At 56.8% G+C, this 15,381-nt stretch overlaps 1 protein-coding gene across 6 annotated transcripts in view; it reads left to right on the forward strand.

Annotated features, from left to right (window-relative positions):
• ARHGAP22 (Rho GTPase activating protein 22) overlaps positions 1 to 15,381 on the forward strand; it is a 207,321-nt gene that overhangs the window by 187,691 nt on the left and 4,249 nt on the right. For 4 of the 6 annotated variants that reach the window (XM_030847657.2, XM_030847659.2, XM_060286585.1 and 1 more), the window contains 5 exons: positions 3,059 to 3,266; positions 8,520 to 8,652; positions 9,549 to 9,622; positions 10,226 to 10,347; positions 12,256 to 13,156. In XM_030847657.2, the coding sequence (XP_030703517.1) occupies positions 3,059 to 3,266; positions 8,520 to 8,652; positions 9,549 to 9,622; positions 10,226 to 10,347; positions 12,256 to 13,156 (1,438 nt within the window). Of the gene's footprint in view, positions 1 to 2,997; positions 3,267 to 8,519; positions 8,653 to 9,548; positions 9,623 to 10,225; positions 10,348 to 12,255; positions 13,157 to 15,381 lie in introns of those variants that run through there. The other 2 variants (XM_060286586.1, XM_060286587.1) reach the window with 2 other exon arrangements.

Genomic DNA, 15,381 nt, shown 5'->3' on the forward strand with positions numbered 1-15,381 from the left:
TCTTTATGATTTCTTTCCTTCTACTAACTTTGGGTTTTGTTTGTTCTCTCTCTAGTTGCTTTAGGTGTAAGTTTAGGTTATTTGAGATTTTTCTTGTTTCCCAAGGTAAGATTGTATTGCTATAAACTGCCCTCTTAGAACTGCTTTTGCTGCATCCCATGAGTTTTGGACCATCATGTTTTCATTGTCATTTGTCTCTAGGCATTTTTAAATTTCTTCTTTGATTTCTTCTGTGATCCCTTGGTTGTTTAGTAACATATTGTTCAGCCTTTATGTGTTTGTGTTTTTTACAGTTTTTATCCTGTAATTGATTTCTAATCTCATAGCATTGTGGTTGGAAAAGATGCTTGATATGATTTCAGTAGTCTTAAATTCACTGATTTGTGGCCCAAGATGTGATCTATCCAGGAGAATGTTCCATGTAGACTGCCTGGGTTTGAACCTTGACCCTGCCACATGCTGAGTGAACTTGGGCACATTCTGGAGCCTGCTGCCTCTCAGTTTGTTCATCTGGAAATTGGGAATGATGATGATGGTGATGATGATAACAATAATGGTAATATTCCCTAAGTTATTCAGTTGTCTGAGGATCAAATATGTTGATACATGTAAAGTGCTTAGAACATTCACCTGGTACCATGAGTGCCATGTCTCGGCCAGTTCAGCACACTTTCCTTGTGCACACACAAGTGCATGCACACACACACATATGCACACACAAGTCCACATGCAGGTGTAGGCATGAACACTCACACACTCACACACTCACAAACACACACACACATGCATCCACACACTTCTCCCCAAAGCATTGATGGTGTCACTGGGTGCCTTCCTTGTGGGCATGTTTTCTAGAAGGGAGAAATCTCATCCCCCAGGTTCTATATACTTTGTCTTTAGGTTGAACAGCATGAGAAGGAACATTGACTGAGTCCTGCTCTATGTCAGGCATTGTCTTAGGGACTGATGTATCTTATTTCAAAACAGCCATTGTGTGTGGGAAGCTACAGTAGGCAGTCATCCATCCTGCCACCCTCTCACCTGGCTGGCTCAGCACTCAGGTCTTGGGACACCACCTGCCTGGGCTGCATCCGTCTGGGAGGACAGAACTGCCTGGACAGAATGGAGCTTTGATGTCATGCTCTGGCCCACCCCACAGCCACCCTGCGGGGATGGTCTCTGAGTCAGAGATAAGGAGATGGCAGATGGCGGGCCTTCCAGAGACCTTGTAGAGCTTAGGGCTGGGAGAAGTCTGTTTCTCCTTCACTATCACTGTGAGTTAGGGAGCTTCATGGATCTCCACTCCTTCCACTCTTTGCCTGGGCTGCCAGGAACCTCTTTGCCCAGTTGTGTATTTAGTTGTCACAGGTTTTCTGGGTCAGAAGTTCCTTTACCTTCTTGCTCTCTCTCTCTGTCCCTCATTTGCTTTCTTGTCCTCTATTAAATGTTTTGGATATTTTGCTTCCTAATTTTTTTTTTTTTTTGCAAATGTTATTGAGATATAGCAAACAGAAAGGTAAACAGAACACAGGTGCCACAAGTGTAGTTTAATGATTTTTCTCAAAGTGAGCAAAGTTGGGTAAGTAGTGCCCAGGTCCAGAATCCGAGTATTACCAGCACCCCCGGGTCCCCTCAGGCTCCTTCCAGTCACTGACCCACCAAGGTAACTATGTTCTGACCTGGTTTTGCACTTTACATAAATGGAGTCATGCAGTGTACACTCTGTGTCTGGCTTCTGCTAGCAATTATGGGTTTTTTTTTTTCATTTTAAAAAATGTTGGTAAAAATAGGTCTGACATAAAATTTTAACCATTTTTAAGTGTACAATTCAGTGGCATTAAGTATATTCGTCATGTGTAATCACCACCATCATTCATCTCCAAAACTCTTTTCATCTTGTAAAACAGACTCTGTACCCATTAAACAATAACTGTCCATTCCATTGTCCTCCAATTCCTGGCTACCACCATTCTACCTTCTGTCTCTATGAATTTGATTATTCTAAGTACCCATATAAGTGGAATCATACAGTATTTTACTTGTTTTAGTGGACTGGCTTGTTTCACTCGGAAAAATGTCCTCAAGGTTTGTCCATGTTATAGCATGTGTCAGAATTTCCTTCTTTTTATGGCTGAATAATATTCTGTTGTATGTATGTATCACATTTTGTTTACCCATCTATCCACTGATGGACACTTGGGTTGCTTCCGCCATTTGGATGTTGTGAATACTACTGTGAACATGGGTGTGCATATATCTGCTCAAGTCTCTGCTTTCACTTCTTTCGGGTATATAGAATTGCTGGATCATATGGTAACTGTGTTTTAAATTTTTTGACATGCCTCCATACTGTTTCCCACAGCGGCTGCACCATTTTACATTCCCATGAACAGGGCACAAGGGTTCCAATTTCTTGACATCCTCACCAACACGTTTTCTGTTTTTTGGATAGTAACCGTCCTCATGGGTGTGAGGTGGTTTTGATTTGCATTTCACTAATGATCAGTGATGCTGAGTTGTGATTCTGCTTTCTCATCATCTATCGTCTGTCTTTTTGCCTGAGCTGTGTCCCATCTGTTGTCATTGCTGTCCCATGCTCCACGGTATGAGTAGACCATGGCAATCCCGCTCATTCTGCCGCTCATGGGCATTAGGTAGTTTCCCATTTGGAGGGATTGCAAGGGAGTGCCACTAAGAACATTCTAGAGTGCGTCTTTCGGTGGACATAGTGTTGGGTTTTTAAATGCAAGCCACTTCCGTTTGGAGGTTAGTGTTGCATAAATAAACCAATCAATAAAATGCATAATGCATGCTCCCTGAGGGCCCTCCCTGAAGGTCCTCAGGCTTGAACAAGTTCCACAGGCCAGGCCCCTGCCCGCTATGCCCTCCTGCCCCATCCCAGCCGCCTGGTGCCTGCCCTCCTGGTTTCTAACCTGCTCCCTCACCGGGGAGCCACCCTTGGCCCTGACAGCACCCCCTGCCCTCTGTTGTCCCCAGCGCCCTCCCCCACCACCGAGCCGGCTAGCTGAGGGTGTGACCAGCTCCTCTCTGTGCCCAGGGGTCTTTGGGCAGCGCCTGGAGGACACAGTCCACCACGAGCGGAAGTATGGCCCGCGCCTGGCACCCCTGCTGGTGGAGCAGTGTGTGGACTTCATCCGGGAGCGCGGGCTCACCGAGGAGGGCCTCTTCCGCATGCCTGGCCAGGCCAACCTGGTGAGGGACCTTCAGGATTCCTTCGACTGTGGGGAGAAGCCGCTGTTTGACAGGTGAGCTCCCGGGAGGGGTGCAGATAGGGCCACCTGCCCATTCCCCTGCATAGCCTCCTCTCAGGATGCCAGCTGAGAGGCATGGGTGCAGGATGGAGGCTGGGATGGCGCCCTACACTGGCACGTGCCCGGCCAGCCCTGCCAATGGGCGGAGTGCGGGGCACAGAATCACTGCAGCAGCCCTGCATCTCGCTTAGGGGCGGATCCTGCCACCTCCACGTGGGCGGTATCCCCTGTGGATGCCCGCAAGCCCGCCCCGGCGCGAGCAGGGGAAGGCCTCTGCTGGACCAGCCAGGGCTCCAGGCCTTCTGCAGGGTCTGCCTCTTGACTCTGCTTTCTTGGGATAACTTGCTCCCCAGGCTCCTTTGGTGCCAAGATGGAGGCGTGGCTCCAACCCCACATTCTCACAGGTTTTGGGGGCGGGGGAGCAAGTCTCCTCCACCTGTCCTGGGCCAGTGCCCATCCTACCTCATCACTGGGGCTTACTGGGTCCTGGGCTCCACCCCGGGATAGTCAGCCTCACTTAAAGCCCAGGGGCTAAGAACGGGGGAGAGGTAGCTGTTTGGGGGCCTCTTCTCTCTGATGGTATCTCCATTATGGGGCAGTTTTTCATAGAAAATTCTTTCTGTATCAAGCCAGCCCTGGCCCCCATGGAGCTTCTGCCCGTTCTTCTCAGATCTGCCTTCACAGACGAGGGCCCCTCTGTTGCAGGATAGGTCCACAGGTTTCTGCTGGCAGCCCTGGTATTTTCAGATCTTTTCCTCTCGGGGCAGAACACTTCCAGCCCCTCCAGCATCTGCCCAGACCCATCACCACAGCCAGGAGAGTCTGTCAAATCCTTTTTCACATGTGGAGCCTGGGACTGATCACCACTCCCCAGAGGGGGTCTACCCAGGAGGGCACAGGGGTTCCTTCATCTGGAGCCTCGTGAATTTCCATCTGATACTCTGAGCTTGTAGTTCATTATTTATAATCTCAGCGAGCTTGTGGTCCACTCTGAACCTCTGCCAGCCAAGCCTCTTCCATCCTGTGCCTGTGTGGCTGTGGGTTAGGGTTGGAGATTGCTTCAAACAATGCTTCTCTGTGGTTCCTGGAAACTTGCTCTTGACATTGAGGTTTTTTAGAGAAGGGACCACGGCCCCAGTTGCCACTGACCCCACACCTTGAGCACTCCCCTGGCTGTGGATGACCACGGCCTCTCCTTTCTCTGCTCCCCCCGTCACTGGGAAGGTGCTGAGGAGCTGAATGTGATGTGCTGGTGGGAAATCTGACGGAAGTGATGTGATCAGTAGCCAGAGGGACCCTCGGTTCCAGAACCAAGGAGAGGATTCTGGGGACAGGTGTAGGGTTGGGTGTCCTCTGTTTCAACAGGGCAACAATAGGGTGTGAGAGCAGGTGAGTGCACCTGGGAGGGCATGAGGGAGAAGAGAGGAAAGGGGACAACCTGAGAAGCCCCATCTTGGAGGATGGGCTGGAGGTGATCCCAGGAAGAGGAGTAGACGTGTCCAGAGGGAGAGACAGGAGCCCAGGGAAGGCCTGCCCCACACTGCTGAGAGGCCGGGAGTCAGGGCTGCAAGGCGGGGGAGTCTGAGGGCCTCTGCCTCTGCAGTGGGTATTTAGCAGGTGGGCCAGAAGGGGAGAGGATCCAGGCTGAGGCCTTCAGGAACCGCAGCTTGCACAGAGCATTTGTGCAGGGGGGGGCAAAGCCGAGGAAGGCACTCCAGGGAGCTGGGTTTGGTCCTGAGGCCCAGGAGGCCAGGCACAGTTTGAGTAGGGCGGCAGCCAGATCTGATTTTGTGTTTGCAGCTATCTCCCGAGTTGGCATCAGGCGGTAAGACAGTATATCTGGATCCCCAGGAGCTACCAAAAGTCCAGGTTCCAGGCCCCGCCCTCCCCACTCCCGTGGAATCAGACACACGAATGAGGAGTGGAAATCTGCATGTATAGAAGTCCCCAGTGACTCTGCTCAGCGACCAGATCTAGGGGCCAGTGGCCAAAGGGGACCCCACGCCAGGGGGGGGCAGAAGCAAGGGTGAGTGGCATGATGGGCACAGGGCAGACCCCCCCCTTTGCACCTTCCAACCTCAACCTCTCCTCAGCCTCTCTTCCCCCGCCCTCCGTCTCCCTCCCTGACCCCCTGCTTCCATCTGGAGCATCCCACACTAGCCCTGCCCTCAGTGCGTTTACAGACTTTTCTTCAATGGTCATATGCCCATTTTATGGATTAGAACCCAAGGCTGGGAGACCCCATGTAACTCACCCAAGATGCCCAGAGGTGGGCTCTGCCCAGCTGGATCCTGGCCTCTTTCCCAGAGCCCCTTGCCCTCCACCTACATTCCCCCCTCCAGGAAAGTTCCTCTCTCAGCCTGCTCACCCTTCCAGAACCATCCTGTTTCTCCCTCCTGTCATCCGACAGCCTCTCACCTAGGGTCTCCTCTCCTGTACCCACGCTTGCCCGTCCTCAGCCCCCTGAACACCGGGGCTCCACCCACCTTTCCAGGACCCTTCTCCACAGTGTTCCCTGCACTGCCACAGCTGGCCCGGGCTCTGAGTGCCTCTCACTTCTGGAAGCTTCTCCTGGGGTATCTGACCCCATTCTCTCCCACTTCCTGGTATCTCCTCTGGCCCTGCATTGTGCCCACCCCCAACACAGGCGTCCCAAGGCTCCTCTTCTCCACTTCCTGACGAGATTGTCCCAGGGCTGCTCCCCTCACCCACACGCTGGCAGAGGCCATCCGGGACCGAGCTGGCTTGCTCCATGTGCATAGATACGCTCTGCACCGTGAACTCCGGCCTCCAGTCCTGGACTCGCTCCTCCATAGAGCCCCACCTGGCCTGGAAGCCGCAGTCACCACACCTGTCCCTTCCTGCCACCCTGGTCTCTAGTCCCTGGCCCGTAGCAGGTCTCCCAGCCCCGTCCGTGTTGTTGCCGAGCATCTCGAGGACGGTCTCCCCCACGCCCCACCTTGGTGGCTCTGGTGACTCTCGCAACAACCCTTCTTACATCACTTCGCACCCATCCATTGAGGGAGAGTGCTTGGTAGGTGTGGGGGAGTGGCCGTGAACAGGACAGACAACAGACAAGGCCCTGCCCTCACGTGGCCAGGACAGATGACAAATAAATGCACTCAGGGAACCAGCCCGGGTTCCCATCACCAAGCTCCCCTTGGCCTGGCCCACAGCACAGAGCAGGGCGTGCTCCTGGCTCCCAGAGCACGCAATCTGGCCCACAGGGAGATAGTGCTTGTTGACTGGGCTGGGATGGGAAAGATGGGCCAGGCTGTCGCATAGAGAGTGGACTGTAGGGGAGCGAGGTGTAGGGGCCAGGAGACCACAGCTGTGTTCTGGATGGACATTGGTGTCGGTGGGGCTGAGGGGGTCTTTGGGAATGAAGAGATGCAGGGGAATGGCGGCATTACCAGATCCATCCTGCAGATGGAGAAACTGAGGCTGGGGGTTATCTGCCTCACGGCGGGTTACCTGCTGTGCAACAGCGAGGGCAGAAGCTGATTTGGACCCCAGGGCAAGCCCTTGTCTCCAGCTGTTGCCCTCCTTGCCGGTGCACACTGTGCGCCTGCTCCTGGGAGAGGGAGCGGGACGGGTGACAACACCTGCCCTGAAAGGGCTCACAGGCTGGTGGGCACCCATTGTGCTGTGGGCTGCGAACATTCTCCTTGAGTGCTGGAGCTTGGGGCTGGACTCAGGCAGGTGTGTGTTGAAGGGGAGGGTCTGAGGGGAGTTTAGGGAGAAAGTGACCAGAAGCAGCCTTGGGTCAACTGTGGGGAGTGGGGAGAGAGGGAGGAAGTGAATTTCTAGGGAGGGAGAAAGGTGAGGCAGTCAGGGCTGGGCCAAGCTCGCAGACGCAGAAGCACTGGAACCCGCGGGCAGCCAGGAGCCGCCAGGATGGGGCTTTGGGCAGGGACGCGGAGGCAGGGTCTGCAGCATGGAGGGGCCACCCTGCGTCTACTTGCCCAGATCAGAAATGCTTCCACCTCCTCCATCGGGGGAGACATAACGGCTGGCCCTTGTCCGAAGGCCAGCAGCTGATCCTCCTGGCTTCCCATCCCTCCCCGCATCCTCCTGGGGCTCCTGCACACACAGTGGCTGGCAGTGAACTGATGGGGTCCCCAGGTGGGAGAAGGGGCATTGGGCTCGAGGCTGGGTACTCACTGGGGACCTAAGCACCCAGGAAATGGATGGGTCAGCAGAGGAGGTGGCTGAGAGAAGGCACTGAAGGCCGTGGGCGGCAGCATGTCTGGCTGGAGAGGGGAGGTGGGGGCACAGATGGGGGCTGCTCCACTGGCCAGACGGAGAGCCACCAAGAGCCACCAGTCCTGAGGAAGGGAGGGGCTCTGGGTGCGTGAGTTTGAGGTGTATGTAGCCCTGTGGAACCCCAGAATTCCAAATGCCAGGGCGGAAGGGACCCCAGGGCTTGGCTCAGTGATGCCAGCCTGGACAGCCAGGGCCAGGTGGCACCTTAACGGCACAGCCATGTTCTTTTGGTCCTAGGCCCATCTTTCCTGAGCACTTCCCATGAGGGAAATGCAGGTCCAGCGTTTAAATCCAGGGCCCTGGAAAAGCAGATGAAATACCTGGGGTCTAGCCCAGCCTGGGAGGCAAGCTTGGAGGAGGTGCCAAGACTGCAGTCCAGGACCTGAACCGAGAGTCCGAACAGGCCCAGGGCTGCCGCCCTCCACAGGGCCCACTTCAGCCCGGGCAGCTCCCAGCTATGAGCAGGAGACTGGTGGCTGGGAGTGCACATACGGGGCTCTGGGGTGCTGGAAATGGGGCATCCATAGTGTGAATAGAAGCCCAGAAGCCAGGGAAAGAGCCTGACCTCTGACCTGCCCAGCCCCTGGTGGCAGGTGCCCAGGGACAGCTGCCCTTTTTCAAGGGGCTCAGCAGCCCTGCGTGGTGGGCACCTTTGACACAGCCCTCCTGCTTCCGTTGGAGGGTGAGCCTGGGCAGAGGAGCAAGCTCAGGCTTGGGTCGAAGGACAGCTGTGCCCCTGGCTGCCTGCCTCCCCGGTGTGGAGCAGCTGCACGTCACCCTCCAGAGTACCCTGGGGCAGGCAGCAGGGCAGTGGAAGGGAGCCCTTCACGCTCACCTGTTCACCAGCCAGTCATCACAGTGCACGCGCACACACACACGGACGTGAGAGCAGAGGCTGCCCCTGGTGGGGGTGGGCCGGGGTACTGGTCACTCTTGTGGTTCCCTGGTGCCCAGGCCTCACACTCATCCCTCTGCCTGCAGCACAACAGACGTGCACACGGTGGCCTCCCTGCTGAAGCTCTACCTGCGGGAGCTCCCCGAGCCTGTGGTCCCCTTCGCCAGGTATGAGGACTTCCTTAGCTGCGCCCAGCTGCTCACCAAGGACGAGGGGGAGGTTAGTGGCTCACGGGGACCCATCCTGGGGGGGTGGGCCTGCTAGTTGGTGGCGGGTATGTGGAGACAGGACTTTCTGTGACTCTTCATGGCACACAGATCCTACCGCCTGCTCTGTGTGTCAGGGGGGTGGTGCCCTGGAGCAGCCTGCTCTGTGGGGGACAGGCCTAGACCTCCTAATCTGGGGAGGGCCGGAACATCCCACTGTGTGTGGAGGGCACGCTGGGGCGAGGTGCCTGGAGCAGCCCCTCCCTGTGTGCGGCCCTCTGTCTCCCAGAGGGGCAGGTACTTCCTAAAGCAGGCCGTGTCCCAGCCGTGCCCCTGAGCACAGGGAGCTCAGGCTGGGCCACCACCCAGTAGGCACTGCTGCTCCATCACCTGCTCCCACAACCAACTCAGGCTGCCCAGGCCGGCCGTGGGGTTCAGAAACAACCAGACCTTTCATCTGTTTCTATCCCGCCACCTCCCAAAAGAATTCGAGACTGCTCCCAGGACAGCCCCCACCCCCACCCCCCCGCCCCGCACTGCCCGCCTGCAGCCCTGGTGGGCTCCGGCTGGGGAAGGACTGTTGGCCCTCCCTCTGGCCGTGTGGGAGATGAGGAGTCTTTATCTGGCAAATATCTGTACCTTGATCGGTGAGCTGGCCCTGACATTCCTCTGTGGCCCTGCAGAGGCACATCCCTCACAATGGCTTCTCAAAAGTAAATCTGCTTCCCCCCAGAGGTCACAAGCCAGGGAGGTGGAAGTGGTGGTGCCCTCTGGTCACCTGGGGCCAGGCCCATGGGCTGTGGATGGAGGTCTGGACTCGGATTCTCACCCCCTACTCCCTCTAGTAAGAGAAGGACTGGGGCCTCCTTGCTGGTCTTTGAAATGCTGTTTTTCTCTCTCAATCCCAAGGGAACTCTGGAGTTGGCTAAACAAGTGAGCAGCCTTCCCCTGGTCAATTACAACCTGCTCAGATATATCTGCAAGTAAGTGACTAGGAGTGGGGCTTCCCTCCCCTGTGCTCTGGCTCCCTGCCCTTCAGGGGGGTCGGGGGGCCTGGGTCATGCTTCCACTCACATGTCTGTCAAGGCAATGGGGAATATAGAAGAACACAGTCACTGCACTCATAGAGCTTACAGTCCTGAGCACATCATTCCTGAAGGAAAAGGATACAGCCTTTGTTCCTTCTGCCTCCTCTGTGTGCCTCTCACCATCCCCTCCCCATGGTCTGCCCCCTGACCACGACCTAGGCTTAGGGTGCCAGGCGAGGACATGCAGGGTGGCCTTCACCCAGCCCCGTGTCTGGGGGGATCTGGGCCTTCCTGGGCCTTCCTGGGCATCTGGCCCCACTGCAGGTGGGAGAATTTTGTGTCCTTCCATGACAGGCCCTTGTCCCAGTGGCCTTTGCTTCTGACGGCCCTCTCAGATCTTAGAGGAAGCTCTGCCTTCTTCCAAGCCTGGCAGGGCAGCTGGCTGTGCTTAGCAGCTGTGGAAATGTGGGTGCAGCTGAGCATGGGGGCCAGGCAGCTCCCAGTAGATCTGGCATCAGGATTTGCTTCTCTGCCAACTGTCTCTTCCTTACATTGCAGGTTTCTGGATGAAGTTCAGTCCCACTCAGATGTCAACAAGATGAGTGTCCAGAACCTGGCAACCGTTTTTGGACCTAATATACTTCGGCCGCAGATAGAAGACCCAGTGACCATCATGGAAGGTAATGGTGGGGGTGTGCATGGTGCTCTGGGCTCCCCTTGATCCTGGGCAAGTCCTCAGCATCCTCAACGCCAGGCCGGCAGGAAGGGCGGCTCCATCCCTGGGGATTAGGCAACAGCCTCTCTGGACCTCCTCACCACCTCCTCCAGCGCCTCCTCCCCCGTGGGGTCAGCTCTAAGAGGAAAAGGAGCTTTGCCCTGTGGATGGGGTCATAAGGTGCAGTTAGAATGGTGAGAGAGGCTGGGGAGCAGGTATGGAAAAGGTCAGCGCACTTGCCCTTGAACACACACAGATGTTTTTGCTTTACTAAAGTAATTTTCGATTAAGTAATTGTCACAGGCTTCTTCTGGATGTCAGAGCTTTTGCAAACCCTAGGAATATTCCATTCTATAATGAAGACTAATAATGATTAAAAAAAATAGCAGCAACAGCAGCTGCTTTTAACACGCCCCGGCCTCTGCTAAGTACTTTACTTCTACCACCGTCTTTTAATCTTCACAAGCAGCCCGCGCTGTGGTTACTGCCCCCAGTTTACGGATGAGGAGACAGGCCAGGAGAGGCAAGGTGACTCTGTCAGCCCGACTTTTCAAAGGGCACAGGTGCAGGCTGGCATGGAAATGAGAGCCCTGCTTGGAGACCCCATGGAAGACTGTGCTGGCGGGGTTAGTGTGAGAGCCTAGCCGCTCACAGGCAGGAAACCCGCAGCCAGTCCTGGCTGAGCGCAGATGCCGGCGGAGACTCACACAGGACCCACCCGACGCCAGCTGGAGCCCGCTGCCCCCGGCGCCAGGCAGGCTGAGGGCAGAGGGGCCATTCCTGTCGAGCGTGACCTAGGGGAGGGGCAGGGTGGGCTGTGGAGCTGTCCCTCGCCGCCCCCAGCCGAGGGTGTGACCATTGGGGTTGATGCTCTCGCTTGGCACACCCTTGGCCTGACGGGCAGGTCTCCCCAGAGCTCCCGCCTGCCAGGTTGTGCAAACGTCTGAGGGCAGATGCTCACCCCACTGACTTGCTGAGCTTCTGCCTCACCTACTTTTCTGGACTAAAGATTGTTTACTTAGTTTTCCCCACGATTCTCAGTTACTTCTAGTGGGAGGGTCCACCCAAGTACTTCACCCTCCTCATCACGCAGAAGCCTCCCCAGTCTCTGGTATTTGGTTGAGGACAAGAGGAGGGAACGAGGCAGCAGGATCGATACCATGGTCCCGCTGCACCGCCTCCCTTTGTCACTGACCCCTCCCCCCACCCCACAGCCTCAGGAACAGAGTCCCCACAGATGCCACAGGCTGCATCTCAGGGGCTGTGGCCTGGAGAAGAGGGATTGTGTGCATGTGTGGGGGGCTGTTCACGTTGGGGGGCAGCCGTGTACATCTGTCTGTGTGCACGGGCTTGTGTATGTGTGCCTACACGCACCTGGTAAGACATCTCTACTCTGTGTCCCAGAGCCCTGTGCCTCCCAGAGTATGGACGGTTAGGCACGGCCACTGTGGGCAGCATATGGGGCAGCCGAGAGGGCCCTGCCATCCAGGTCCTGGCTTCCAGTCCCAGCCTGCCCTTGGCTCAGCCCGCAGCCTGAACAGGCATTGTGCCTGCTCGTCCCCCCGCCAGCCGGGTGGAGTGGGTGCGAAGGGACAGTGCTGCTCTGTGCTCCAGGGCCCACACTGGAGGAGGGGGGTTCTTGGGTATGGTCCTTATGTCCCTGCCTGGATTTGGAGGGGGTGGTGGCCGTCCTTTCCTTTGGGGCGGCACTTGGCAAGCTCTCGTTGAGTCCTCACTTGAGGAGTAGCCTGGTTTGGGGCTACTATCAGGGCTGGGCACCCTGGGTTCGAGCTGCAGCTTCCCCGGACTGGTCTGGAGAGCCTGAACTGGAGGTATTCACAGCCAGGCTCTTCTTGTTCCTTCTTCCTGGCAGGCACTTCTCTGGTCCAGCACCTGATGACCGTCCTGATCCGCAGACACAGCCAGCTCTTCACTTCGAGGACCACGGAAGCGCCAGCCTCCCCACGTGGGAGCCCACCATGCACCGTGGGATGGGGCTCCGAGGAGGTCACCAGGGACAGCCAGGCAGAGCCCGGCAGCCCCAGTGCCCCTGGCCTGCCCTCGCACAGGGCCTCTTCTCTGGATGGGGCTGCCGTGGCGGCATTCTCTAGAACCTCTCCCACAGGCCTGGGTAGCCGAAGCAGCCCTGCTGCCACCCCTGGGAAGAAGGTGCAGACTCTGCCCAACTGGAGGTCTTCCTTCCGGCAGTCAGGGTCCCGGTCGGGGAGCCCGAAGGTGGGCACCTCATCCCTGGAGGTGCCCATCATCTCCTCCGGAGGGAACTGGCTCATGAATGGGCTGTCCTCCCTGCGAGGCCACCGCCGGGCCTCATCGGGAGACCGGTTCAAGGACTCAGGCTCCGAGCAGAGACTCTCCACCTATGACAACGTGCCCCTGCCCAGCCCCTTTCCCAGCACGCCCAGCGTGGCCAGCATGCCATGGTCTGGGGCCTCCTCCTGCGAGGCCTCAGCCAGGGGCTCGGTCAGCAGCTGCACAGCGTGCAGGGCCAGTGACTCTTCTGCCTGCAGCTCCCTCCACACTGAGGGGGCCCTCGAGCCCTCCCCTGTCCCCAGCAGCAGCGAGGAGTGCAGATCCCCAGACCTGGACCACGGCCTGGACAGGGTGGGCGCCTGCATCAGCAGCAGTGAGCCCAGTGACCCAGGCAGCCCCACCCAGGACCTCGCCCACCGTACTGAGGCTCTCCAGGGCCTGGTCACGGAGCTCCGGGCAGAGCTGTGCCGGCAGAGGACTGAGTATGAGACAAGTGTGAAAAGGTAAAGGGCTGCAGCTGCTGGGTGAGTGTGAGGTGGGCGCTCCCTGGGCCGGGCAGGGCCCTTGCAGCCAGCCAGCTCACTGGGCACCGGTCCGGGCAGTCAGCCTCTGGCTCTGAAAGAAAGTCTCCTGGAGGCAGGGCTCAGAGCAGCCAGCGCCCAGGAGCCACCTTTCTGGGACAATGCCCACAGGACAGGGCTGGGAGTGGAGAGGTGGGGATCCTATGTCTGGGAAAGCTCAGGAGCTGAGGGGCTGGCATGCTGTCAGAGGCCTTTGATGGAGAGGCTCAGAGTGGTGGTCCCTCTGGGGCCCTCAGTCAGGGAGGAGGCAGGCCCCCAAGGTATGTCCTGTAGCCCAGGAACTGGGACTGGGGCAGGGCACACGTGCACTGCAGGCCCCAGGCCAGCCTGGTTGACTGCCCATGGTTGGACCTGATGTAGAGTGAGGACTTCTTCTGGATCGAAATCCGATTTTCTCTGAGGAGGGAGCTGGCCTTGCCGAGCCAAGCCCTCCCTTCCGCTGGGTCACAGAGGACACCTCGTGCCACCTTTTTTTTTAATATATACATTTATTTATTTATTTTTGTCTGTGTTGGGTCTTCGATGCTGCCCACGGGCTTTCTCTAGTTGCCGCGAGCAGGAGCTACTCTTCGTTGCGGTGCACGGGCTTCTCATTGTGGTGGCTTCTTTTGTTGCGGAGCACGGGCTCTAGGTGCACAGGCTTCAGTAGTTGTGGTTTCGCCGGCTCTAGAGTGCAGGCCCAGTAGTTGTGGCACATGGGATTAGTTGCTCCGCGGCATGTGGGATCTTCCCCAACCAGGGCTCGAACCCGTGTCCCCTCCATTAGCAGGCGGATTCTTAATCACTGTGCCACCAGGGAAGTCCTTCGTGCCACCCTTTAAGGCTTGCAGGCTTGTTCACTGATGGGCCCTGGTTCCAGCCTCCCTGTGCAGAGGGCATTTTCCAGCTCTGAGGCCGAGTTCCCCAATTAAAATCACCAGCAAAGCCTACACTGGACAGTGAGCGGTGCTTCCATCAGCATCTCAGACCCCTTAGCTCCTTTTGCCCAAGGCCTTGCATCAGCCTACGCATCAGACCTATGAACCCATGTCCCACCCACTAGCAGGGGGCTTCATTGGGTTCTGAGTGCTTCCTCTTTCCATCAGACAGTGGAAGTGGAAGGGATTCATGCTTCTATTTCTGAGCCTGGGATTCCCACAGGGAGCTGGAATGGTAGCATTTGACCCTCTTGTTCTGCTGGCAGCTGTCTCCTGGGCACCTGGGGAGTGTCAGGTGTGTGCAGTCTCTGTGTTCACGGCAGGAAGATGGCAGGAAAGGCGCCGTGAGGGCAGCAGCCCCTCCATGGGGGAAGTCACAGCAGGCAATGTCAGAGCCAGGACTTGAAGGACTGATAGGACTGAGCTGAGCAAGGAGGAGAAAGGACACAGTGTGAGTAAAACTCGAGTTTGAAATTGTGGAGAAAACCCACAATGTAAGCACTGGGTTGGAATTTACCAGGCAGAGGTAATAGCAGGAGCTCCCTGCAGATTCACCGGAAGGTGATTACTGCTGAAGATGAGCTCAGAGTGTACAGGAAGTGTTACTCGGCAGACACTGTCTGAGGGCAGCCTCAGAGGGGGTCAGAATCAACATCTCACTTTCTCGGCTGTTTGTGGAGCTGACTTGAGCTTCTAGATCTTTCACCTTGGAGGCTGGGGTTCTCAGGGGAAATGCAGCCTGGCAGGCTATGGGTTCGAGTCCCTGCCCCACTGTGTACTGGCAGAGTGTCTGGGCAAGCTCTGAAAGCGTGGCGGAGTCGGGGTGGGGCAGGCGGCAAGTTGTTTTGGCAGGAGTGATGCTTTGACTTTATTGCCAGTGAGATGTGAAGCTGCTGGAAGACCTGGAGGACTTTGGTCAGTTTGATGAGGTGCACTGACTGCTGTGCTCAGGAGCGCTCGACGAGGCAGACAAAGACCAGTCAGGAGGCCATGGCCATCCAGGTCAGACCTGTGGCTGGCACGGACCTACGGGGCAGCAGACAACGTGGGAGAAGCAGCCAGATTCTGAATATGTTTGGGTTTTTCCAGTTGATCAGGTGTGGTGGTGAGAAAAAGAACTGACTTGAGACGCACCATTTTTGTTTTGGCCGAGTATCTGGAAGAAGGTGGTCACTGAGCCGGGGAGACTGGGGCTATAGGAGCGTGACTTGGGGAAGGAGGGCAGGAGCT

Source organism: Globicephala melas, chromosome 16 (assembly GCF_963455315.2).
Source record: "Globicephala melas chromosome 16, mGloMel1.2, whole genome shotgun sequence".
Taxonomy (NCBI): Eukaryota; Metazoa; Chordata; class Mammalia; order Artiodactyla; family Delphinidae; genus Globicephala; species Globicephala melas.